The 26,815-nt window shown below is 43.7% G+C and overlaps 2 protein-coding genes across 8 annotated transcripts; one reads left to right on the forward strand and one right to left on the reverse strand.

Annotated features, from left to right (window-relative positions):
• The first annotated feature begins 1,160 nt into the window (after positions 1-1,160).
• On the forward strand, positions 1,161-13,007 carry SPDYA (speedy/RINGO cell cycle regulator family member A). 4 transcript variants are annotated; one of them, XM_084828601.1, is made up of 8 exons: positions 1,161-1,301; positions 1,480-1,575; positions 2,637-2,890; positions 3,564-3,622; positions 6,991-7,076; positions 10,627-10,798; positions 11,757-12,051; positions 12,541-13,007. In XM_084828601.1, exons 3-8 carry the CDS (start codon positions 2,656-2,658, stop codon positions 12,627-12,629), a joined length of 936 nt encoding a protein of 311 aa, XP_084684727.1. In that variant the 5' UTR covers positions 1,161-1,301; positions 1,480-1,575; positions 2,637-2,655; the 3' UTR covers positions 12,630-13,007. The 4 variants fall into 4 exon arrangements, with proteins under 4 accessions (XP_084684727.1, XP_084684725.1, XP_084684724.1 ...); XM_084828599.1 differs by having other exon boundaries at positions 1,161-1,575; XM_084828598.1 differs by lacking the exon at positions 1,480-1,575.
• Positions 11,615-25,358, reverse strand: TRMT61B (tRNA methyltransferase 61B). Of its 4 annotated transcripts, none has more exons than XM_084828595.1 (9): positions 25,292-25,358; positions 24,521-24,815; positions 23,561-23,784; positions 19,655-19,757; positions 17,600-17,790; positions 15,439-15,530; positions 13,547-13,767; positions 13,078-13,146; positions 11,615-12,924 (listed from the first exon to the last, which is right to left on the reverse strand). In XM_084828595.1, exons 1-9 carry the CDS (start codon positions 25,316-25,318, stop codon positions 12,857-12,859), a joined length of 1,290 nt encoding a protein of 429 aa, XP_084684721.1. In that variant the 5' UTR covers positions 25,319-25,358; the 3' UTR covers positions 11,615-12,856. The 4 variants fall into 4 exon arrangements, with proteins under 4 accessions (XP_084684721.1, XP_084684720.1, XP_084684719.1 ...); XM_084828594.1 differs by having other exon boundaries at positions 13,078-13,149; XM_084828593.1 differs by lacking the exon at positions 25,292-25,358 and having other exon boundaries at positions 23,561-24,582.
• Positions 25,359-26,815: the final 1,457 nt, after the last annotated feature.

Consider the following 26,815-nt stretch of genomic DNA (forward strand, 5'->3'; position numbering starts at 1 on the left):
ACCGAGGACGTGGGGAAGCCTCTTGCCCGAGCTGATTGCAAATTGCTCGACTAATTGCTCTGCTAACTTCTAATTCTCCACACTCCTCGTGCAGCCAGCGTTACCACACTCCTCGCCGTACCTCTCCAACACCGCCAATCACGTGCGTCCTGCATCAAGACGCCACGTGATCCTAAAGCAGCTAATGTTAAAGCACCTAAGCCTTAGCAGCTAAGCTGCTTTAACATTAGCTGCTTTAGGAAGTTCTGGGGGAGGGACCAAGCGAAGCAAACGTGAGTAAGGGAACTCCGCGGTGCCCTTCCGCACAATTTTCGCGTGACACACCTACACACTGCCGGCGACACACTAATGTGTTGCGACACACAGTTTGGAAAGCTCTGCTCTAAACAATCCAGCATTATGGGTTTGGATGACATGTTCAGCAACCTACAAAGGAGCCGATTGTGGGTTGCTGAGTAAAAGTGGAAGTGGTGGGCATGCTGCAGGCAGCATACCTGCTCTCTCCTGCTTGTCCCCTGAAGCCCAGGGCTTTTTTTAACTCATGGGCTGTCGTTATGCGTGAACCAGACCACTGTGTTCCTGCTGCTGTGCCTACATTCCTAGCCATGTCTCAGGAAACAAGCTTTGGAATCTGTTCCGATAGTCCATGTACACATCAGCCCTTATTTTTGCTTTACTCCCAGTTCCTGGCCAGTGTTCATCAGTCCAGGCATGCCAGGAAGCAAATAAATTCACCTCCTCCTCTATCTGTCTACTGGCCAAGCAAAGCATACAAGAGACCAAAGGAAGTGCTTTTGGGTTGCTGAACAAGCTTTCATAAATTTCCTCTGTACTCTGCAGTCTGTGTGAGACTACAGTACATTTATTAAATAGCTCAGGAGGATAGATCTGTGTGATTTCCTTACTCACTTCCTTAGTAACAGAGTTAGCCTACATAAACAGCCTGCTTAGACCGAACACATGAGGATAGCTTTCGAGGCTGCCACCCATCTTAGCAACAAAGGTCACTTTTTCCTGATTGGTTGAATGCTTTAAGACATTCCTAGGTTGGGAGAGTGGATTGATGAGTCCCTTGTTTTTTAATTGGCTGAGACCTGTCATGCCGGTGTCCTGATTGGATGTAAAAGAAGAGGGGGTAGGTCGTTGCCCTGGTTGATGTTGAGTTCATTTCTGCGGTGAAGGGAGATGTCTGTCTGAGGAGATTTTTGATTGGTGGAGGGATATTGTGATCCATTCCGTTTTCCTTTCCCCATGTAGGCCGCATACGCCTGAGGTAATTGTTAGGTGGATGAAGTTTCCTGGTAGGTAGCAGCCACTAGGCACAAATCCTTGATAGTCTTTGGCTCGCAGACTTTAATGATGAAGCGTGTGGGTGGATGGGGGACAGCACAGGCCTGAACTGACAACATCATGCCTTTGTCTAAGACAAGCCCTGTCAATTCTATGGGGAATGCTACTGTTTTAATGCTTATTTTCAAGGAGCAACAGGCCACCCCCAAAGTGCTTCCTGTCCCTTTACAACAACACTCCTTCAAGCACAGCACTGTGGGCAGTGATAGTCTTCCCTTTAAAACAGTAAGTAAAGCCTCTCCTTCAAACATACATATCCATCTAGGGAAAATTCTTCGGTTTTCCTACTTGGAAATGGCATTAATATATTTGAGGCACAGGGAGGGTGTGTGTGTGTGTGTGTGTGTGTGTGTATTAGCTTAGCCTCTGGGCCGAAGAAGCCTGACACTTTTCTCTGCAAAAATGTCTGCTATCGAACAGAAGGGTACTTCATTCACAAGGGCCCTTGTAAGCACTGAGGGATACAAGCGAACAGATTTGATTGTTCTATGTGAAAAGGTTTTTTTTGTTTTCGTTTTATAACATGGGCACCATCATTATGTCCCCCCCACCCTGGGCCACTTATGGCTGCCATTTAAAAGCAGCCCCCCAAAATGGCCACAGCCAGATTGTTTTTCCAAGCTGATTTTCATAAGTTTGCCTTGAACTCTGGGATCCCAAATATGCGAGGGAATTTTTATCACGCCCACTTGTAAAGTAAGGAGATGCATTCTTCTATCATACTTTGTCATAGCACTTGCCTTGCATATACCACCCTTCCCACACTATTTTCTGCTGAGGGTTCAAAAGGCAACAGAGCTGAACTACACACACACAAAATCTATTATGGAGAGGCAGACAGTGCAGGAGGCACAAATAGACATGATAATTTTCTCACACTTCTACTCATACAGTTCTCTGTTGAAACACAACTAATGCATATTGTGCAGGAAAGGCAGAGGCCTCCCTCTTCAGGAGTTTGCCTGTATGTGAAGTTCTCCTTTTTATGCTATTGAATTGCCCCTGCATCACTTTCCTTTGGGTAAACTCCCCCCCCCATATTTTTTACAACTGGGGTTGTTACACTTCAAATACCGGGTGGGTGAGGTACAATTGCAGTGCGGGGAGGAACCTCTAATGTGTATTTGTGTGTAAATTGTATACATAAATATATAGGTGTGTATATGTGTGTGTGTGTGTGTATATTTTTATCAGTTGCATTTTCTCATGATGTGAAAAGTAAATGTAGAAAAGATTTATGTCTTTTTCATGCTCTATCAATTCAATATTTATGTTTAATTTAACAGGTTACTTCATGTAGAAAAAATGAAACATAATCAGAGCTGCTGTCAGACACCTCCAAGTGTCACGGTTCATATAAAATCAAGTGCAACCAGATCATATCAACAAAAAAAAGCCCTTGGTCTTAAACGTCCTAAATTTAAAGACAGCCAGGAGACCACTGGGGAAAATGTTATTAATAATAACAAGCCAAAACGTCCAAAAGGTTCATGTCTAGTCATTCAGCGTCAGGAAATGACAGCTTTCTTTAAATTATTTGGTAGGTTCTTTGGTAGTCATTTGTTAAAATGCACTAAATCTATACATTTGTGGTATTTCACATTTTAGTAAGACTGTGTCTACAATACTTGTGTGTGTGTGTGTATGAGAGAGAGAGAGAGAGAGAGAGAATGAGAGAGATGGGCAAGTCATTTAGTCAAGACTCAGCTACAAGGCATAGACTGGAATGTGAAACTTTGTCTCATACATCCATACCCCAATTTCTCTTCACTATACCACACTAGTTCTTACAAGATACAGACATACATACATATACAATAAATAAAAATCCTGTGTTTACAGAGTGCAGAGACTGTGCTTCATGTGAATCCAATAACCTCTGAAACAATGTTCTTGTAGATTATTCTTTAATTAATGGGAAACAATTCTGCTTCCATTTGCCTAGAAGGGGAGGAACAGGAAGGCGAGCTGCACCATTCCACATATAAGGTTTCCATTTTGTCTTCACACTAGTTTTTTCTTGTTTTTTTGATGTTCTTCAACCTTTATATAAAAGCATTTTCTCTTTCTCCAGACAGTAGCTGCTTTCTACCCAACAAACCAGTAATTCTTTAAAAATGTAATCTGATTTGTTACAGAGATGTTTTTAACTATTGCTTCCTGAACTTTACAAATAATTATAGCTGGTATGTCATAGCTGTCTTATTTTACAGATGATGATTTAATTCAAGATTTTTTGTGGATGGACTGTTGCTGTAAAATTGCAGACAAGGTAAAGCATTTTAAGGGGGGAAGTGAAGGATCTTATTTCCTGTTGCAGGCCTGCACATATTGCTTCAGAGCCACCGTCGCACAGGCAGAAGTTTGCTTGCACAATAGGACTTCCACTCACGCAACAGGACTTCCCCATCCTCACCTCCCCCCTGCATGTCCCCCAAATCTGCTCTGGAGGGTTCCCCAACCTCCAGAGCAGACTGGGAGGTTGTAGGGGAGGGCTGCATGGAGAGGGGGAATCCATTCTGCCAGTGATTTCCCTTCAACTGGCGGAACAAAAGCATTGGATCCACCCCAGTGTGACTCACTAAACTGAATGCAGCCCAACAGCTATATATTGTGGTGTGCTTGATAGCCCCTGGTTTTCCAGTCCCAGATAGCCAAAACTGGAAGTTGATTAAGTAAGTCCCTGCCAAGCTGTATTCCACATTACAAGTTGTGCAGGCCTGTCCTACTGAAACATTTCTTGTTCCATCTTCAATTCATGTTTAACTTACCGTAACAACTTGGTTGTTTCAAATAACAAGTCAACGCTTTTAAAAATAATGTGATTAAATATAGCTTAGTTCACAGGACAGTATTCCAATATGAATAATAATTATCAGTTCTATTAAATCAAATTTTTATAAATCTGATTAAATAAAATCAAATAGTTTGATCCTAAACTTGTTTACTGGGAAGTAAGTTCCATTGAAGTCAGGGGAGCTAGTTTCTTAGTACATGTGTACAGAGCAGTACTTCCTAATAATCAGGGATGACTCTAGATCAATTGATTTGAAGGAAGCAAGATTATTTTTAAACTACTGTCTCTAGCCAGTCTGCTATGGTGAGGGGGGCAGGGACAGGTTTGGGTGTGACCTCAGGAGTGCTGACTAAATAGCTGTACCCCTTTCAGTTATCTTTATTGGTTCCTATTTGCGGAGTTGAGTGAGTAGGGACTTTTTATTCAAAACCTGCCTGAAGGCATTAAAAATGTTTAAGTTTAACTCTGGCATTAATCTGTTGTGATTGTCAACTTCATGAAGTTATGTTGTTTTTCTAGTCAGGCATGTGGAATAGGAGAAGAGGTAGCAGGAAAAATTTTTGAAGGGATAACCCATTTTCCCTTACTACATCAATTTTATACCAACTACACTGGCATCGTATTTGTTTCCAGGCCAAATGCAAGGTGTTGGTATTAACCTATACATCCCTAAAGCACTCGGGCCCAGGGTATCTGCTAAACATGGTGGGCTGTGTGGTATGGGGTGAGCATGTCCTGATGGGCCTGGAGTTGGGGAAGATGAGCCACGGGTTGGAGACTAGCAGCTCTTCATGGGCCAGTGCCAGACCCTCTGGAGGTGCCTCAAGAGAAGCCCACTGCCAGTGGCATAATCAGATGTCACACTCCTCCGATCGAGCAGGATAGAATGGCATGGTGCACGGCTTGACCCTGGAGCATTTGTTATGAGTTGTGATTTCCTTAAACAACTTCTTCAGGCCATGCAGCTTCTCCTTGCATTGCGCAGGGGTGCGAGAATAGCTGCGTAGTGACAGCTGTGAGAAAAACCAGGGGAACAGATTACCTTGCCCGGTGCGATGCAGAAACTCCTGGGCCTCTGGGCTTATCCAAAGATATATGAATGTGCCAAGTTCAGCCTCACTCCAGAAATGCACCCTAATTCTCGCACGATGCTTCTCTCCCTCCCACTTGGAGGGAGTCCCAGAAGCGACGTGAGCCAACTCCTGCGATGGTTGAGTAGAGGGATCCTGTGAGAAAGAAAGAGTGGTGGCGAGAACTTGCCGTCGGCTTCCTTGGTGGGATCCACAGTGCTGTATGGGGAACAAATTACTCTAGGAAGCAAACTGCAACTGCTAAAATACCTGCAGCCACTGTTTCTGGGTGGAATAGTAGCCCCCCACCAGACTGGCAAGGGGAAGATAGATTAGGGGCTGACTGGTAAGGAGACCCTTTCTCAAAAAAGGGGGTGCCGTCAATATCGGTACCTATCCATTGCACAAATGACATGAAATTTTACACAGATCATGTTAAGGGACTGTACCATATGAAGTGACAAATGCCTGCAAAAGTTGCTTTTTCCAGTAAAAGAGAACATTTCTCCCAGGAAAAAATCATTTGGGAAACCTTGCTGTAGCAGGAGGTGGGGGCAGAGAGAGGGCAACTTGAAGACACAGCTGGATCTGGCAGGATAACAGGCTCATTCAAGGTCGCTGCACAGATTACATACAGCTGGCTCACATGGGCAAGAAACAAGCACATCACTAAGAAGTTCACTGGCAAAAAATGACAAGAGGGAGGACACTGCTGAGGAAACAGGGAGCACGCAGACACTGCACTGCAATCTGTTGCTAGGCAGACTTTGGGAACCAAGATTGCTCGTGAGTAGAGGAGTGGCAGCAGTTTTTTTGCTGCTCTTGCCAGGCCACTCTGTAGCCAATCACAGCAAGCCATGATGAAATTGTTCTCCCGGGTTCAGATGACACGACAACCCATCGTGGGTTGAACAAGTCCTAGAACAAGCCATGGGTTGTCAGGGTGGTTTGTTGCCCCAAATTAAGCCACTCTGCAGAAAGTGGTCTGGCTTTGGATGACATGACAACCCACCATGGCTAGTTACCCACAATGGGCTGTCGTGTCATGTGAACCCACTGTCTCCTCCTTTAAGACTTGCCCACAGATTACAATCTTATAGTGAAACTACAGCTGAAACTACAATTGATTTCTCTAAGGATCTGTTAAATGTCCCTCCACCAAGACAAGTTATTTTGCTGGGAACATGGGACAGGGCCTTTTCTGTGGCAGAATCTCAACTGTGGCATTTGCTCCCAAGGGAGATTAGACTAGCTTAATCTCTGTTTAATTTTAGACATGCAGTAAAAACGTTGTTGCTCCACATGGTTTTTAATTCCTTTTAGTCTGTGAAGGTTCTGTTTTCCTGATGCTATGAGGTTTTTTGCTCTGTTTCTAATCTGTTTTGTTTAAATTTGTTTTCAGTGTTTTAGTTTGCATACCGCCTTGAAGGCCATTGTTAGGGCTGAGAGATGGTTTATCAATAAAGCAATACCCTCTGGTTTCTCTTCGCTAATAAGCCTTTCACAGATCTTGGCTCCAAATATTATATCCTAGTTGTAATGCTCATGACCCTGCTTTAACTTCAGCAATACAAGTTAATGTACTGCTGCAGCCAACATTAAAATTTAGGACCAGATAGTCCATGCCAGATTCAGTTAATGAAAATAAAGTGTGTGCTTTCCCTGGTTGGTGAAAATATTTTTCTCCACTGATGTCACTAAATTATGAAGATACTTTGTTATTTTAAGAAAAAATAGAAAATGGGGAGATTAATGTTTTACCTTTTCCAACAGTATCTTTTGGCAATGACTTTTGTTTATTTCAAGAGGGCTGGCTACAATATAAATGAACACACCAGGCTTAATTTCTTTGTTGCTCTGTAAGTATTTTCTAAATTTTATGATTACAATTAAATGTCAGAGACAATGTTTTCTAGAGTATATTATTTGAGAGAATAGTGGTCAGAAAGAAGCCTTGCTGCCCCATCAAAGAAATATTTAGGATGGGGTCTTGCAGCACTCTGGAGACTAATATGCTGGTGCAAATATAGAGGTGTAAAATTACAGCTTATCAGTCCTATATAGTAGAGTTCTAATAGTATTTAATGCCTGAAAAATTAAGTTTCTGTTTTTCATCCAACATATATTCTTGGACTTGTTTAATATTGCAAGCAGTTTTAACTTCCATTAAAATAAAATGTATGCGGGCCCCAAGTAAGGGTGTGCAAAAACAAACCACACACACACACACAGACACACCTTCTTGGAACCTGCCTCATTGGCTTGGATAATGGATTGCCTCAGCTTAGATGCTTGGATAGACATCACACTTCATCACAGGTCCAAGGTGGAGCCCCACCATACCCCATTTTCCTAAGTCTCAGGTGACCCCCCCCCCCATTAATTCTAGTGGGAGAATCTACAAATGCTAACACCATTTTGATCTTCTGGCAGAACTGGATGAAATTTGCATAGTAGCCCCTTCTGACAGGATGAAGCCTGCTAAATGCCAGACAAATAGGTGCAAGAGTTAGGAATGTATGAATAAAAATCAGAATTAGAGGCTGTTAATTATATGATTTTGTTACTTGCTTGATTTGCACCAAAGTCTACAGAAAATGCAAAGCTGGTTAGGACAGAGGTGGATGTGGACATAAGGCAAAGGCGAAGGCAGGACTTGCTTGAAATGCTGGTCAGTGTGTGTTACAAAGACACACACTTAAGGTGTCCACCAAGCATACTGTAAAACCCTCCCTGCTTGCAATGCCCTCAGAGCCCAGGCCTCCTCTTCAGGCAGAGAGGGGGGCTGGATCCTTCTTACTTTTTATTTCAGAACTAACACCTCCCAACATCACCGTGGCTTCGCAGATATCCTCCCAGTGATACTGCCAGGGTTGAGTTTTTCTGGGGACCCTCTCCGGCAGGTTTAGTTCCCCCATGCTTTTCCCCACCCTCACAGCATGCATGCGCTCTCTCATTTTCTTTTTCTTTCCCCAACCCCTGTGCTTTTTTTTCACTTCTCACACTGGTGCTTTCTCTCCCCTCAATCTGGTCCTTGCTTCCCCCCATCCTCACTTTTCCCTCCTCTCACCAGGCAGCGGAACCTTCCTTTCTTGCTCTCTTTAAACTAAACAAGACGTTTTTTAAAGTTTGGGCATGCTGCAGAATGCAGCTGAAGCTGCCCTGGGCATGCATTTCCCCAGTGTTCTCTGGGCTCATGTGGCCATCTAGAGGCCATCTGGAGAAATGAAAACACCAGGTACAACTGCAGCTTACTCGGTAGCACACCTGACATGTTCTAAAAGTTAAAGAAAAAAGAGAAAGAAAAGTTGCTGCTGCCTGGAGGGAAAGTGAATCGGAGGGGATAGGGAAGAGCATGAAAAGAATTCGGGGGGGGGGGGAGAAAGCAAGATGAACACCACTTTGAGGCAGGTATTGTACTGGAGGGGGGCCTCTGGGCTGTGAGGTCCTGGACCACTGGTCAGTGGTCTGTCTCTAGCGGCACCCCTGCATCCTCCCATACTGTCCCACTCTTTGGGCCTAGCAGCAGAAGTGTGACGGCAGCAGCTGAAGAGAAAAGGGAGGGCATGTCCAGGATCATTTTGACCTGGCACTGAATCCCAGCAGCTACACCACCTGCCTGATAGAGCTTGTTGCCCACTATTATAAGCTTGCAGCATGCACTACCTTTAGCAGGAGGATGGTGCCCGTTCTATCCCCTCTACCTCCAGAGGACAGAGCCACCAATGGTATACTTCATCTCTGATGTGCTTCCAGACAGAGGGCTCCTAGCACTACCAATCAGAAGGCATTGTACAGCTATTTCATCTTTTCTTCCTTAACAGATTTTCTGTGGCAAGAGAAAAGATGGAAGAAGCAGTGGGAAGGTTATGAGTGGATGTTATCTGGGAACCCAGTAAAATTCTGTGAACGAGGCAGGGTGATGGTGCCATAAAAGCATTGTCTGGAAATACCCGACATCTGGAGCTGCCAGAACACAGTGCCTCCATAGCATTCCTGGTGGGAGCCTATGGGAACAGGACACAAAAGGACATCTGAAACCTCCTCAGGTGCTGCTGCCGCTGCACAACATACAGTCACAGAGACCAGAGAAATCTCTGAAACAGCGTCTGATGTTCCTTCTAGATCCCTCCCTAAAGCACTGTGATTAGAAGTAAAAGGAGAGCCCTAGAAAAGTCATTCCCTGATTGGAAGCTACAACTGTCAGTCACACAACTACACCCCCACCCACACATTCTGGCATTTCCCATTTATGGAGACCTTGTGGGAAGGTTACAAAAATGTATCAAATTGGCCAAAAAAATAAAGAACACAAAACACCCTTCTCAGGCTCTTCCGAAGCCTCGGGACCAGCCAGCTTCGCCTTGGAACACCTCATATTCCATGGAGGTCTGAATATGAGAGCCAGTGTGGTGTAGTGGCAAGAGTGTTGGACTAGGAGCTGGGAGATCCGGGCTCTAGTCCCCACTCAGCCATGGAAGCTCACTGGGTGACTTTGGGCCAGTCACAGACTCTCAGCCCAACCCACCTCACAGGGTTGTTGTTGTGAGGATAAAATGTAGAGGAGGAGGATAATGTAAGCCTCCTTGGGTTCCTTGCAAGAGGAAAAAAGGCAGGGTATAAATGCAATCAATCAATCAATCAGTCAATTTCTGAGACACAGCCCTGGCATATATCATATATCGACTATATAAACTATTTAACATTCAGCATGCAATAACTGCCTTGATATGTGGGCAAAGTAAGCAAAACAAGATTTTCATAAATGCTCAGACTTTTGAGTTGTTCCTCAATTTGATGCTTTGGACAGCTGCTGCACTGAACCTTGGGCAGGCCTTTGCTCTGTGGTTAGAAACAGATATACAAAAATTCTACAACAAGATAATTGAAATTCTATGCCAACCTGACCTGTATAAATTATACAAAATTAGCCAATTTGAGGTATTAGCTGGATGTGCATCATTTGTTCTGTTTCTGCCTACCATGAAGAGGGACAAGAATCCTACCTATTGAATAATGGAAATCTTATTGACCCAACACCACTCTGGCTTCTGTTATTTCATTAAGCATAGACCACACCCTTTCAAACGTATAAGAACTAGAAACTTGCTTTCTTTAAAAGTACAATTTGCAATTTCAGGATGTTAAATTCGCCAGTTCCAAGTTCTGGCCCTTTTGCTGCCTTTGCATACGGAGCTCTGACTTTCAGTTAGGCCGATTACAATCTCAAACAGGATAATTCTTTTTCATTCTGGCTATAAAAATAAGTTTGGTAAAATCCATCCACTTTGATAAATTTTGAATGATTGTATATATATTTTAGAAAGAAAAAGAGCTAGGATAGGAAGACTTAGTGGTACACATCTGACTTAAGACCATATTTGAGTCATAGTGCATATATCATTGTAGGTACCTCGCAAATACAGTTGAAGAAGATGATGAAGAGTCAAAATATGAGATTTTCCCATGGGCTTTAGGAAAATCTTGGAGAAAGCTTTTCCCAGATTTCTTAGTTCTAAGGGATGAACTCTGGAGCAAGATGGACTATAGGGCTATTGTAAGCAGACGCTGTTGTGAGGAGGTAAGAGGGTATATTTTATAAACATTAAGGAGAGCATCCTCTGTTTTCAAATGGCGCCTCTTTCTGTGCTTTCAGTAAACTGTATGAAGGAACTGTTTTTAAACATCCACAAAATATTTATTTAGAATATATTGGGATTGCCCATTCACTCAATGACCACTGGAGGCAACATACAGTAAAAAAAAATATAAAGATTAAAATACATAAAAATACGAACACCTAAACCGTATTTTAAAACTGGAGATTAATGATAAAAACAGAGCACAGCATTAGCTGTTAAAAGTTTAGTAGAACAATATCATCTTGAGCCATCTAAAGGACACTAAGGAGGAGGGCTAGGCTAACCTCCCTGAGCAGGGAGTTCCATAACTGGGGTGGTGGTTTGACTGGTTCAGTTCAGTTGCTGATGGTTGCCATTTTTTTCAAAACATTCTAACAAATACATTTATTTTCAATAAACTGGGTGCTCTTTTCAGAAAATATGACATTAGCAACTATTGGAAAATATGAAATAGAGAATTTTTACACTGGCTATATGAAAAAGAAAACTCAATATAAATTTATATTAGTATTATCCATAAGGTCATATATTATGTATATATGTGTGGATCTGCCTTAGATAATCAAAACTTGAAAATGAAACTAAATCATAACTATGAGAAATATATCGCAGCCTTCTGTGTAATTAAACTGTTGTGTTAATAGATAAAAAGGAGATATTTTTGTTGTAAACTAGGCCTAATTAGATTTCTCAGCAAGGGGGAAATGGTTTTTCCCAGGTGTTGAAAAGTACCCCAATAAATAGCAGTTCAGCTCTTACTTCTGAGAGGTTCCTCCTCCATTTTATTGGCAGCTAAGAAAACCAACTTCACCAGCTAGCCTTATGACTTCTACGCCGTAATTGCTTGTTGTTTGTTCAGATGTAGCTCAATTTCAGAAACATGATTCTCTAACACAGGTCATGGCTATTGCCTCAACACATTATATATGGCAGCGGGAACGTTCTCCTCATCATAGCGGAGCTACAAGAAACCACAGCCGAGATGAAGTACAGCTGCCGCGAGGACCTAATGCCACACCGGCAGACTGTTTGCTTTGTGGAAAAAAAACAAGATACATAAGACTAGGGTTATCATCCTCTTCCTCCAATGGTACTCTGGAAATGATGGAGCAACACATAGCTAAGGGATCGCATGACACGCTTCAAGCTGATAAGATAATTCTTGAGTCACCACATCACTGTTACTCCCAAGGTATGATGTGGTGAGCACTGAAGTAAATGTTATGAATGCTATATATATAGCAATCAAGAAGTCAGTCCCTCTTGTTTCAAGTATGCTCAAGGATAACCGTCTTTGTATCTTACTTGGCAGTGTTTTAAATGCCCACAGTAATGCTACTAAAGTATAGTTGTTCTATACCAACAGCGGCTATCAAAAGTTACCCATACTACCCTACAAGTTTCTCTATTTTTTTTTTTACCTTAAAAGGATCATAAAGAAACTAAGGAAGGTTGTGTGGAAGAACAGCAGATGGGGCCAATTGCACTGGCAAGCCCCTTTATGTCTTTTGTGACTAGTTGGAGAACAGAGATTTTGCATCCTAATATTATTCTCCATTGCTCCCATAAATGTAACCTGTCCTAAATTACACAGTAAGCATACCAGATTACATAGAACAAACAGCATTGTAAGCTACCATATACTCTTTCAGTGTGAATTTCTTTCCCTAATTTTTCATAGATTGCAACGAACTACCCAACAGAGGAAGAAAAGGTTGCTATGCAAGTCAAGATAAATCCATGGTTTGGTTTACTGGAAATGAAGAATGAAAAACACTTCAACAAGTTTAAAAATTATTAGGAAATTCAATTAGTCTTCTGAACAAAATGCAAGATACATTTCAAAATATTTGTTTAAGTTTATTCTTTAAGATCTATATTTTGTTTAAACATACAGTATCAAAAATCTTGTCAATATAAATTAAAGCTGGACTTCCCTTAGCTGCATAAACAAAGATGATTTACAGTTTTAATTCTAGTGAAGTGCAATCTTCAAATCAGCATGTACCATTTGGAGCAGTGTTTGGATATGCTGGGTTAAATTTCCGCAGTTTGACAAGAAATGCTAGTTTGGGAGGAAAACACATCAATATTAGCAATACAATATATACATAGCCTTGAAGCATAAGCTTTTATTCATTATAAATTTCTCTTTTTGAAAAAACTACAGTAGTTATGAACGAATAAGCTTATAAAATACTTGCCAAGCCATTCTTACCTGTGTGTCCAGCTTGCCATGGGTAAGGTCTAGCAATGTAAGGCAGTTTTGCACTGTCAGAAATGAAAGCTGCTAAAATAAAAAATACGTATAGTTGTCCAACACACCTAATTCCAATTTCTGCTTTAAATAGTTCTTATGGGACATTCTTTCCCCATGTTGAGCCTCATCTGTTGTTCATTTCCCTCCACCTCTGGACATCATCTTCCCTTTCCCTATTCTCCTGCTTTAGGTGGAGGTTTGTGCTCTTACACATTCCCACCCCACAGGGACAATAACAGCAAACATTAGCCCCTTCCAGACCAGTGTGGTGAGCAGCTTTACAAGTCCTAAAACAGTTTGCTGGTAGTCAGAGGGTCAGACTGTTTGCATTTTACAGCATGGTTTACATATCAATGACACAGCATTTGAGACTGCACTATTCCAGTTACTACCCTGAAACAAGACCCCACTAGAACTTATTCCATACCATCTTCTCTCTCTTCAGCAGAAGCCTCATCATTTTCATAATGGCAACCTGATCCATCGTTCACATTTTGGTTAGATTCCATATTTTGGAAAATTCCGCCACGTCTCCATTTAGCAGGGAATACGATCCAATCTCTGTATGTCACCTCAACTATCCTTTCACAAAAAAGGGTTAACTTGCTGCTCCGGATGGCTTCCAATAGATCAATAACCTGGGTGATACTTACAGAGGAATTCAAGTTACATGCATTGCCAGTGAATCTCTACGTAACTGTATAGTACAACAGTTTGCCTTGCTGCCCCAAACTGCACATTTAGTCAAGGGGTTAGTCCTACTGTATTCAGTGAGACTCATTTCCAAGTAAATTTGCATAGGGTTGCAGTCTTAGCTCTTTAACCAAAGTATACAACTATGTTTAGATTTGACTGTAGCCAACCCAAAACATAAGCAAAACTTGTATTATCTATAATAGCTCTCTTGCCTGACTACAAAATTCCACTTACCCAAAGAACTCAGGCTACAAAAAACATGACTTGTTAGCCATCCGTGATCACCTATTATAGGAACTAGAATACAGTGATAGCTTAAAATGATTGGCCTGATTCTAGTTTTAAAAATATTTCTATCTTGCCGTTCCTCCTAAGCAAAGAACAAAGGTATATTCCAATTACATTTATTACTAAAACCAGTTCAGATGTAACAATCTGAACAAAACAAGCCCTGTGACCTTGCACTCCCTCCTCATCCCGCCCCTTATATGCCCATATTTGGGGAAATACTGTAGTTTGTCAAACCATAGTTTTCATGATGTCCAGACAGGAAAACTGTGGTTAAGTACCACTTACAATCCATGAGCTGGTCCTGGTTTGATAATTCTGGTTTCTAAGCAGTGCTTAAACCACAGTTCCTAGTTTGGATGTTATGTGAAACTGTGGTTTAACAAGCCACAATATCTTCCTCAAAGCTTGGTGAGTGTCATGCCCCTGCTGGAGGAATCTTTCTCCTCTTAGGAAGATGACGGCATGAAACCGCCCATATCAGGAGACCTAAGGGAGCCTGGCCCTGGGAGGACAGGACCATGGGTTCTTCCCCACAGAAGGAGGGGAGTTCTGCTTCAGAGCCAGAGGCTGAATGACCACCCGGTCCCAGAGAGTGTCATCACCTTAATGGGCAAATCAGTAGGACTTCTGTAAGAAGAAGCACCTGACTCCAAAGAACTCTCAAGAGGAGGAAACTCCTCAGGAGCAAGGCTTCTAATGTACTGCAGCTGAGCCTTAGGGGTGCTCAGGAGACTCTGATAATATAAGCCTGCATGCTCAGACTAGCCTTTGCTGGAAACAATGCTGTTGCTCCTACATCTTGTATCCTGACCTTGGCTAGTGTGTGGACCTCCATGTTATCAGCCACTGGACTTCTGCCTGATGCTGCTTTTTGGAACTCTGATTGCACTTCACTGATATCCTGTGCATTTGACCTTTGCTATGTCTCTCACTTCTCTCTGGAAAATCCATGTTTGCCTGGTAAATGGTGCTTGACTATTGGCTTACTTTGACTTCTCTATTGCAGGTAGCTTTGTGTTTGCAGAACGAAGAGCCAAACTTAGCTGAGGCAGGACAGCGTGCAAGGGGACAGGATAAGGAGGGATGCTGGTTCTTGGTCTGATAAACCATGTTTTATTGGACCAAGATCATTATGACTGAACCACGCCGTTGCCAGTTAATCCAGAAGCTTGGAAATCCAAGGGTGGGAGGTGGAGATGGGGGTGGGATAAACACTTTTATGTTAGAAATAATTTTAAAGCCATCTATATACAAAATGCATTATGCCATTACAAGTTTAATGATGCTATTACCATTAAAATAAACTTGTAAATGGGAAGAACTAATACTTACTTTGCAAGGTATACTGCACAAACACCTCCCTGTTTAAGGTTTAGGAAAACTGCAGACAAGGCATTCTGAGGGAGGACCATATCCAAAGCTACCTATAGAAGAAAAACATATTTTAACAACATTTAAAAGAGAATACAAGGAATTTATTTTAACATGCACTTGCATTAGATATTGTATCCTAAGAACTGGGGTGCCAGTATGCACATGTTTAGCATGAGACACAACAAGATTTATGTCAGCACAAGGCTACAAATCATAATGTTAAGGTGGCCAGATAGGCAATCACAAACACATCCAGAGTATCAGGAGGCCATTATATCATGTGGTCTTATTTACTTTGATAGAGCCCATACCACCGTAAGTGGCAAAATAGCACATTTACTGTACAAACCCTGAGAAAGCGCTGGAGGTACATAGCTAGGTGTAGTGCTGGAATGTATTCTGTTTGTATATCAAGGGAAGAGGACAGCTGACTGGCCAGAGCTCCAAGGAAGACTTACCTCTGAGCTGAGTATAGACTGGTCTAAAAATATAGAAATACCTGTGTCTGTAATACTGATACATTTATTTTTAAAAGAACAGAGGTTTGTTATAAGTAGTCAACTCCGATTGCCAGTACTCTGAAAATCTTCTCAATGGATATTAAACAGGATAATTATACTGAAAAATGGAAAAGCAGGTGATCATGAGAGACTAATTGGAATAAAAGGTGGAGTTAGTTGTGTCAGTAAAAATAATGTATTTTGAATAGACTTTTTAGAGAGCATTCCTATGGCCCCTAGACAGCAGCTGGGGGGCCATAGGGTGGTTTGGATTTCTGGATCCAAGCTTGGAGTCAGCGCTCCGAACTCAGACTGAGGAGTCTGAGCTACCCACCCCTCCCCTTCCCTCTCCCAGCTGGCATGGAAAGAACTACATCAGCCCCCTCTCCGAGGTTGCAAGAAAGGAAAGGGAGCGTTCCTGTGGGCTGGGAGGGGACTGGGGAGGCCAGCTTAAGAGGAACCCTCCGGCCTCCCCAGCCTCTTTCATTCCTCCCTGACAGTTTAGCTAGATCGGGGAAAGTGCCTGTCTAGCTAAAATGCAGAGCATCAGGAGTATAAAGGCAAAGATCACCTCCTTGCTCCTTCCGCTTGGCACGGGATGCCCGTCAGCCTCTGAGTTTGGAGGCTTATGGGCATCCTGATAGAATTGCACCCTTAATTTGCCTTTTGGCATGATATCAAGATGCTCTCTGAAATCGGCACAATAAAAAAACCTCAGGATTTTAATCAAGCCTTCTCACATGTTCCTTTCTAATTAGGTCCCTAGTCAGACAACTGCGATGAGTACAGAAGACTGTACTTCCACTGTGATGCTCACGGTTTCAAAGAATGATTTGGGCTGAAGATTAAAACTTTTTCTCAGCCCTGCTAAACTACCATGAGATGGTAATTGAGAGACGAGGCTGCTTGAATACAGTCTGGGTAGCCCTTTTCTTCCTCCTTGTCATCCTACCTAACTCTGCTATCCTAGCTATCCTATATCTTACCTATCTATCCTATCATCTCTGGATCTGAGCCAATGGTTAAAAACATATCTGGAGGAACTTCTCTCATATGAACCTGCTTGTGCCCTAAGATCATCAACAGAAGCCCTGTTCTGGGTGGTTCCACTGTCAGGTTAGGTCACTGACTACCCAGAGGCAGAGCCTTCTCAGTTGTGGTGCCTCGATTACCCCTGGCACAGTCGCTGATTATGCTATCTTATTAGGTACCAGACAAAGGCTGTTTTATTTTTGTCGCCTTCTGGTGAAATTAAGTTTTAGATCTGCTCAGATTTGTGTTGTTGATTCTACTGCTGCTGTTTTTAGTTTTGTTTATTAACTGTTCCAATGGTATTGTGATTTTATCTTGTTGAAATTTTGTAAGCAACCCTGAGAAACTTATGGAGAAAGACTGGGTAAGAATGTTAAAGATAAAAATTGAGCCATAATATTTTACCAGTCAAGTGATAAGAAATACAACTGTGAATACTGAAAATACATTTACCAACAAAATTTTTGAAGATTAACAATACCAGATTATTGAATACTTGCTTTCTAGCTTTGAAAAGAGATCGGTTCCTCTCTATTCTTGGAGGAAGGTGTGACAATATCATATTTTCCTTTAAAAGCCAAACTTACTGCATCAAAAGTTACAGTTTTCAAATCCTCAACTGCTGTTAAAATGTCTTTATTAATGAAATCCACATTATCTGGCCACTCCGCAGTATGCCCTATTTTCCATGCATCACACCAGGTCTGGTAATTCTTCTTTGCCAGTCTGTGGTGGTCTTCCCTGACTTCGTAACTTATAACACATCCTTGTGACCCAACTGCAAACAAATAAAATAGAACTAAAGTTAATTGTTCTTTTCTATAACGAATACATGACACAGGAAATAAAACAATAGTGTACTGCAAATCATCTTTCATTCAATACTGCAAGCAGAGCATAGTAGCTAACAGGGTTGTCTGATTAAATAAGTTTTAAGCTGCAGTCCTAAGCATACTTAATTCCTATTAAGACCCATTCAACACAGTGGGGACTTACTTCTGCATATATATGCATAGGACTGCCCTGTTAGTTGGTTATCTACATTGTAACTGATCAATTAGATTTAAAGAAACTTTCATGACAGCAGATCCTTTTATTAGAATAATCCCATCCCAGAGTCATAACTTGTTTATAGTCAATTCCCAGTATTTGCGTTCAGTGGCCCCCACATTTTAATCTATAATGTACAGTCCAAGATGCCTGCAGTGTAGGAGTTTGTGCTGAATCATGTCACTCCCATGACACTGTTCTGTGAAGTAAGCAACACTCAGCAAGAACTATATAAATGATAAACAGTACTAATTTCCCATATTCATGGGAGTACTAAGTGATCCAGTGTGGTACATTGGCTAGAGTGATGTTCCTGTGGCAGGGAAGCCTGGTATTAAACTTACCATCAGCTATGAAGGTCACTGAATAACCTAAGGCTAGCTGCTATCTCTCCGGCTAATCCTCCAAAAAGGGTTCTTGTGTGGATAAAAATGGAATTGCCCCATGTACAGCACCTTGCACTTCTTGGAGAAAGAGCAGGATATGGATGTTGTTAAAGTATCCCAAGGCCTGATTCTCACATTTCATTTCTGACTTTGCAATGTCTCTACAAGGTGCCTAACTAAGGGCACAGTCCTATGCATGTTTAGACAGAGAAAAGGCCTACATGCATAGGATTGTGCCCTAAAGCTCAATTCACACGTTCACCTTGAGGTAGCGTTACTATGCCAAAAAGTACATTTAGCTATCCATTCTCACTGGGCAAACATTTCATCTGAATTCCACCTGACAGAGAGTGGCTGAAAGCCAAAGCAGGCAAGGACCATTTGGAGTATGATCACGGTTAAGAGAGAGAGGCCATAGCTCAGTGGTAGAGCATATGTTCTGCAAGCAGAAGGTCCCAGGTTTAATCCCTGACATCTTTAGTTCAAAACAATATTAATTTATCTGTGATATTTATATACCACTAAATATAATAAAATCCCTAAGCAGTTCACATATAAATATTAAAATCACATTTAAAATACAATATTAAAAACGCAACATTAAAAACAATTCCAATTACGATAAAAGCAATACAAGGAGCAGTAAGATGGAGCAGCATGATTAATTTAGTTACAACCCAGGGAAAGCCTGGGTGCACAAGTGCATTTTCAGGCAACATTTGAAGGATGCCACATTTTCTGCCTCCCAAACTGCAGGGAAGAGGGTTTTCCAAAGGGTGGGTGATGCTACAGAGAAGGCCCGCCGTCGAGGTAGTGCATGGTGACATTCTGTTAATTTCGGAATGACTAGCAAGGAATGACCTCCATTGACAATCTTAAAGGTCTCTTGGGTATGTATAAGGGAAGGCGGTCTGCTAGGTATCCTGGTGCCAAGTTATTTAGGGCTTTGTAGGGCAGTAGCCCAACCTTAAAAAAAGGATCAGATAGCAGAAGATGAGAAATACCGTTTCTGCCTGAGACCCTGGAAAGCCAATGCTAGTCTGAGTAGGCAAGACTGGACTGGACGGACAAATAGTCTGACCTGATATAACTCAGCTTTCTATGTTCCTAAACTGTATGAAAGAGCTGGGACCCGGTCAAGTAATGAAGGAGAATTTTACAGCACTGACATCCATAAAATCCTTTCCAAAATCTAGGACATTTTACCTGCTCTTGATAGAAATAAACTCATACCGCCAGACCCAGAACCAGCTTCCAGCACTGCATCTCCTTGACTGATATCCATTAGCAGCAGCATTGCATTAATATCCTAGAAGTTAAAAGAACAAAGGAAGAACCTAAATATTTATAAACTGTCATTCAAACAGTGTTTGAGCATTTTTACATGTCCACCTTCAGTGCAGATCAAACTGATTCTCAGTGCAACTGGCCTGCAGTAGTTGGGGCGGCTGTGCAATCCTGCAAACATTAACAGTGCAATCCTAGGCATGTCGATGGAAACCAGTGGGGCCCACTCCCAGGTCAGTGTGTATAGGGCTGCAGCCAAAACTAATTTTAAGGGGAAATACTAATGCCACATATCTTTCACTTTCTCCCAGCCTGGAAGTGACTACTGAAGTAAAGTGGAGTAGGACTCAATCAAGAATGGAATATTGTGTGTGATCTGAGTGTCCTTGGATATCTGGTGCAAAATTCGCAACTGGGAAAGTCTCAGCTTTCCTAAATTTCTAGCCCAGTCGCAGATAAGAACTTTCAAACATACAGGTTTTTTGTAATGAAGATTCCAAATCAAGAACAGCCATCCTGGGTCAGACTGAAAGCTTTCTTCTCCAACATTCTGTTCCCACAGTGGCCAACTACATGCCCATGGGAAACTCACAAGTAAGCCATTAGTCCGTAGCATCTTCTGCTCATGTTCCTTACATACTGGTACTTAGAGAAGGGAGTCGTGCTGGACTTCCATTGGTCAAATTGTGGAGCTACAGTGCCCTAAATGGCTCCTGACTCTTATTTTTAATGGAATTCTGCTACCCAAGAATTCCAGACCCCATGCACTTACCTTGTATCTTGCCTCCACTCTATACTAAAACTTCTCAAACTGTCACACCATCTTTTCACAAACTCCCCAAGTTTTTAAATTAGTTACAGCCTTTTTGCTGCAATTCACAAACCACCTAGACTACACCCACTTGAGTTCATGGCTTTAGGCTACCATCCTATATCCATTTACTTGAGAAAAAGTCACACTGAACTTAGAGGGACTTACTTTTGAGTAGACATGCATAGAATTACACTGTAAGTGAATTAAACTTTACTGCCTTAGAGTGTAAGGCCACTGAGGAAATAAAAAATGGCTTGGGGCCAAGTTACCCCAAAGGCTGCCTTCTCCCATATATTCCTACCACAAGCCTGGGTGAGGGTGGGGGGATCTTCACGACAACGGAATGAGAAGCATGTTGGAGTGTTACCCGGATTTTCATGGAATCGGCTTTGGTCTGTCAGGGACACATGAGCAAGATAAGATGAGTGTACCATGCCTTTAAAATCTGGTTTTCAGTGGTCACAAAGAGCTTGAAAGGAACATGCTTCGGGGTGGGGCGTGGCCGGGCAATGTCACCAAACTGGAAGGAGCTGCTCAACCAATGAGAGAAGCTTGTTTTCCCCCACAGTCCAGGCTCCCCCGGCTACTACATTATGATGAATGGAGAGCACCTAATTTTCCCTATGTGTGCAGATTTCCCTGAAGTAGCCAAAATCCCTGGTTCTGGAGTGCAGCATCTGAAAGGTCATCCTGAGAGCTTCCCCCCACCCCAATTTCACCCCATTCCAGCAATCTGCCATGGAGTTATTGCTCCCACCCCATTTTCCCCATGTGCACACTTTTGCCTTGAGAAGCCAAAATCCCCAATTCTTGAGTGCAGCATCTGAAGCCCCCCTGCACACCTGAGAGCAGCTCAGCCCCTCAATTTTGCCCCATTTCAGCACCCTGCCCCGGAGTTATTGCTTCCACCCCCCCCCCCCCCCCGCCCTTCTCCTTCTCCCTGCTGGAAATGAGAAGTTCCAGTGATCAAGTGGAGAAGGGAAGAAACAAAAGAGCCATTCAGGGAGAGTTCCTAAAGTTAGCCTTTAACTCTTTCACTGCAGGGGAGTGAGATTTATTTCTACCTTCTGAGTAAACATGCACAGAAAGGGGGGATATGTTAAAATTAAAAGCAGGCTACCTAAGGTGATTGAGTGTCCCCACTACTGTGGTGATGTGAGGGGCTGCTGCTACGCTCCTGCGGATTCTCTCAATGGGAAAAACTACTTCCACTGGAGAAACAAGAAGGAATGGGGCATCCCACCCCCTTGACCACATCACTGCCAGGTCACAGAGGCATGCCCAGGATTCAGTGCCGGGGGTGGGGGGACATGGCACACCATGGTAAAGCCTCCAGGGAACTGCTTTCAGTAAAAAAAAAGTTGGATTAAAAGGAGTTTCAGAAAATGTGGCTTTTCAAGTAAAAGGAGTTTCAGAAAATGTGGCTTTTCAAGAGGGAAGCAGCTGGTTGGCAGATTGGTGACAACATCCTCTGTCACGAAGGAATGTATTTATTTATTTGATTTATTAATCACCCATCTGGCTGGTCACCCAGCCATTCTGGGCGATGTGCAATAACAGAAACAGTTTAAAACAATAAAATTCTACATTAAGAACATCATATTTCTAAAAAGTACTCTAACCCACCCCAAATGCCTGCCTGAACAACCACGTATTTAATGCGTGGCGGAAGCTCATTAAAGAGTCCTCTAACTTCGCACTAAATTGCTTGTGAAAACAGCCCCCTGGCATCTTTCAGAGGCTCTGCTCAGAGTGCCCCTGCTGAATGAAATGGGTATATAGTGCTTGCCAGTGTTCAAAGTACTTCACATACATATCTCAGTAATTGTTTCAATAGCCCCCTAGGCACGAGTGCAGATTCTTCACCCCACAGAGCATGAGGAGTTTCCTCCTATTTTACTGAAGTCTTCCTCCCATCTCAGGCCACCGTATGCTATCAACATCACACTAGAGGTTGCTTATGCTAGCAGTATGTCAATGGCGCATGTGGAGTGGCAGCGGTAGATGCTGCCCTTATTCCCCAGCAGAGGATGGGGTGAGCAATATTCCTACTTGCTTTCTCTTTTGGTGGCTTCTGCAATTCGCAGACAAACCTCATTTATCTTAAACAGTGTAACACCTAGTAAACCTAGCTCAAGCATTCCCTCAGCTGTTGGAACCTAAGAACATAAGAAGAGCCCTGCTGGATCAGACCAAGAGTCCATCTAGTCCAGCATTCTGTTCACGTAGTGGCCAACCAGCTGTCGACCAGGAAACCACAAGCAGGGCTTGAGCGCAACAGCACCCTCCCACCCATGTTCCCCAGCAGCTGGTGTAAATAACCATACTGCCACCGAGAGTGGAGGTAGCATATAGCGATCAGGACTGGTAGCCATCAATAGTCTTCTCCATGTATTTGTCCAACCCCCTTTTAAAGCCATCCAAATTGGTGTCCATCACTACATCCTGTGGTAGTGAATTCCATAGTTTAACTATGTGCTGTGTGAAGAAGTCCTTCCTTTGATCTGTCCTGAATCTTCCACCAATCAGCTTTATAGGATGACCCTGGGTTCTAGTATTTTAAGAGAGGGAGAAAAATGTCTCCCTATCCACATTCTCCGCACCATGCATAATTTTGTACACCTCTCTCATGTCTCCACTTACCCTCCTTTTTTCCAAGCTAAACAATCCCAACTGTTGTAACCTCTCACAGGGGAGATGCTCCAGCCCCTTGATCATTTTTAGCTGCCCTTTTCTGCACTTTTTCCAGCTCTACAATATCTTTTTTTAGGTGTGGTGACGAGAACTGTACAGAGTATTCCAAGTGTGGTCGCACCACAGATTTGTATAAGGGAAGTATTGGAGAACTGTCCCAAACCATCCTTAGGTCCCCCCTTACATGCCCCCTTCAGGGGTGCTGGACTACAACTCCCATCATCCCCTAACCAGCTGGCAAGGGGAATGATAGAACCTGTAGTCCAACACCTCTGGAGGGCACCAGGTTGGGGAAGCCTGCTCTAGTGAGTCTATACCTTCGGGTAAGAGATCGTAGGTCCTCTCTTCATCAGCACCACAAATTCTTCTAACGTTGGCCTCCTGACTAGGAACTTCTGACCGGTGGACGTTCGGAACATCTGGCCAGGGAGTTTGCCTAGGATGTCGGCGTACATCACCGCCCCCCAGCTGCTATGCAACGCTCCTGCAGCGGTGAGTTTACACAGCTTTTTAAACTCCGTGTCTCGTCTCCGGCGCATCTCTGCTAGAATTAGATCCCCTAGTTGGAAGGGAATGTTCTTGGAAGGCGCATGCCGGAGTTCCTCGGGCAGCGGGTCTTGCTCAAGCCGGCATTCCGGCTGGGGAAGGGATCTGGTGAGCGGAGGAGAGGATCCCTCTCCCGTCCCGCAGGCTTCTTCCCCCTGCCGCTGGGCTTCCTTGGCCTCGGCTCTCCTCAGGGCTCTGACCTCCGGGGAAACGAACTCCTCGGGGACCAGCCGGCTCAACCTTTCCAAGGGAGACAGCGATCTCTCCCAAGCCCTCCTCCTGCGGGTCCCCGTCAACCCAGCGGAGTCCCGCGGAGCGGCAGCAGGACCGACCCGCCCTTCTGGCTCGTCCCCTCCACCCCCGGTCCTCGCAGAGCTGGAAAGCGGCCGGTTGCTTAAGTCCTGGGCACAGCCTGGGGGCAGGGGAGCCGCGTGCTTTCCCGGGCACCGCGTCCCGCGCTGCTGTCGCCTCGGCTGACCGAGGCGGACCCTCGAACCTCCCGCTTGGGCGCTGAGCCTGCTTCTCCCACCGTCCCGCCAGGGCTGATCCTTCGCCATGCTCACGACAGCCGCCCAAGCCGCCCCGCGCAACGCCTGCGGATCCAGCCTGCGCGCCCAGCGCCGCATCATAGCCATGGGCGCCTTTCCCGGAGGGGTCCTCTTTGCCTCCGGATCCCTCCAAATCAGCCCCTTACTTTCCTGTCCTTAATCAGCGGCACGGTGAAGACTGACCTCGCGGCGGTCTCCCCCAGGCTGGCGGATGGCCGCGCCGGACAACAGGCGCCGCCGCCTCCAGCCCGCACAGACGCGCGTCGATGGCTTCACCCCTCTGCAGAGCCAATCGGGAAGAGATCAAAGAGGCGCCCGAAGAAGCGCGCGCGCTCTCCCTTCCGGGTCCGACTAGAATCCTCAACGTGCGGGCAAGGAGGTGGAAATGCGCAGAAAGCGACGGAAAAACTAAGCCCAGGGAGGCAGGGCGAGAGGCCGTCGTTCGTGGCAGAGAGCTTGCAAATAATCGTGCGCTCCACTAAAAGCAGAAAAGAAAGTTATTTTGCTTGGCAAATGACCCCGCTTTCCCGCCCCGACCGTTGGAACAATCCCCCTCTCCACGACCATATAACAGGCAGAAATTCAACAGAAATGCTACTGCACGCGAGGGAAGGCTGTATCTGTTGAATTTCTGTTTGTCACATAGTCTTTAAAGTCCTGCGCCCATCCTCAGTATTTTTAAGCCCGGGCAGTTTTCCCCTTTTTTACTGAGGGCACGGTGCTTTCAAAGGACTCCAACAAAAGGGAATATGCACACGGCACTCTTATATCCGCAGCCAGTAGAAATTCAACACATTCCTATACTGCCTGTAGAATACGGCCTTCAAAAGCACAGCTGCCCTGCCAAGAAGGACTGTGACCCCTGTCTGCCTTTATTTGGGTACCTCTTGGTCTAGGAGGCAGGCAAGATAAATGTAAAACCCTGCCACCACGAAAGGGAGCGTCTGAACCTGCCTGCTTATTTTTTATGTTCGGTTCCATGCATTTCCGCGTCTATTGCCCCGCACATGGAGGATTCCACTAGCTGCAATTGGCAACCGGACGTTCTAATATAGAATAAGCAAGCGGGTAGCCTGGGGGGGGGGGAGCGCAGTGGATGACGTCTTTAGCCCCGCGACGATCGAGTCCCACATGGCTGCCCACATGTTATTTAGTCCGCTGACTCCTGCGATGTTTTTATGCCCCCTGGACAGTTCTTTCGTTTTTGAGTATCCCCCGCCCCCCGGCTTATTTTTGACTTTTTATGTGGTTGGATTCTTATATTCTCACGCTTTTGGAGACTAGCTGTAGTCGCAATAGAATTAGCCTGTATGACATCCAAAAGAGATATTTGGCTTTTGCTTCTGATGCCAAGTCACAGTGGACCCCACTACTTAGGACAGGGGTGGGCAACTTCTGGCCCTCCAAATGTTTTGGCCTACAACTCCCATCATCCCTCACCATTGGCTATGCTGGCTAGGCTTGATGGGTGTTGTGGATTTCCAGATGTTTTGGTCTACAAGTTGCCCACCCCCAACTTAGGCCCTACTAAAAGCCAAGCCAAGAATGCGACTGTATCTACCAGAAAAGGAAATTCTAAACCCAGATAAAATGATGTGTGTGTGATTTATTCAGGATGTGGGTTTAAACAAGAACTACTACCCTTTGGGAAGAGCACATGCTTAGTCACTGTGAACTCAGCACTGTTCATAGTATGATCCTATTATGTGTCCACCTATAAATAAGTCCTATCAATGGGGCTTACTCCCAGGTAAGTTGCTATTGAATTACAGCCTCAAAGTGCTTTGCCAATATTTCAGTCAAGGTTTCTTTACTTAACATCTATTTATAAACAGATACCTATTTATTTCTAGGTATCTTGACAGTGAATAAAGTGCTGTTAAAGGAGAAGAGCTGGTGTATAGGTCTGCAGGCCAGTCCAGGATCCTCTCCGTGGCTTCAAGAATGTTTAATTTCTGAAATATCTCTTGAGATCAGCAAAGTTTGATCTCTGAATGTGATTCCTCTCAGACAACTAACTTTGTCCTGGGCTGGAAGCTTAGCAATTTCTGTTCATACCTACTTCCCTGTGTTTTTTCTCACTCTTCTGTCTCTGTCTTTCTTTTTAGTGGATGTGATTATTTGTAACTTGACTAGTTTCTGAAAAGTTCCAACCATCCATCTTTAGGCTTTGCACCCACAACCTAAAAGCATCTTTATTCTCTTATTTTTTTTAAAGACTATGCTGCCATTTAATATAAATATTTTCAAGGAGGCTTAAGAAATAAAAAACAAAACAGATATAAGACAGTGAGACAGTTTTAGAACATAAAACTGCAGACAAAAAGTAGCAGCAAAAAAAAATCACTGACTAACAAAAGCCTGGCACTAAAAGACAGCAAAGCAGGCATCAAGCAGTTTCCTTGGGAGAAAATTTCATAAACTGGTGCCACCACTGATAAGGCCCTCTTCTCAGTTACCCCCTGCCTCACTTTTGAC

The sequence above is a fragment of the Heloderma suspectum genome, chromosome 1, assembly GCF_057233095.1.
Source record: "Heloderma suspectum isolate Gila_16-S chromosome 1, 16-S_ref, whole genome shotgun sequence".
NCBI lineage: Eukaryota > Metazoa > Chordata > Lepidosauria > Squamata > Helodermatidae > Heloderma > Heloderma suspectum.

Bases quoted from the DNA above. Each gene is read 5' to 3' on its own strand.
- SPDYA (XM_084828599.1), top strand. From the start codon at position 2,656: ATGAAACATAATCAGAGCTGCTGTCAGACACCTCCAAGTGTCACGGTT. The intron at 7,077-10,626 runs GTAAGTATTTTC...ATATCATTGTAG, and splicing joins CTTAATTTCTTTGTTGCTCT to GTACCTCGCAAATACAGTTG. The intron at 12,052-12,540 runs GTATGATGTGGT...AATTTTTCATAG, and splicing joins ACATCACTGTTACTCCCAAG to ATTGCAACGAACTACCCAAC.
- TRMT61B (XM_084828592.1), bottom strand. From the start codon at position 24,424: ATGGCTATGATGCGGCGCTGGGCGCGCAGGCTGGATCCGCAGGCGTTG. The intron at 17,791-19,654 runs GTAAAATGTCCT...ATTTGTTTGCAG, and splicing joins TTTATTTCTATCAAGAGCAG to TTGGGTCACAAGGATGTGTT. The intron at 13,150-13,546 runs GTATGGAATAAG...TTTTTATTTTAG, and splicing joins TGCTGAAGAGAGAGAAGATG to CAGCTTTCATTTCTGACAGT.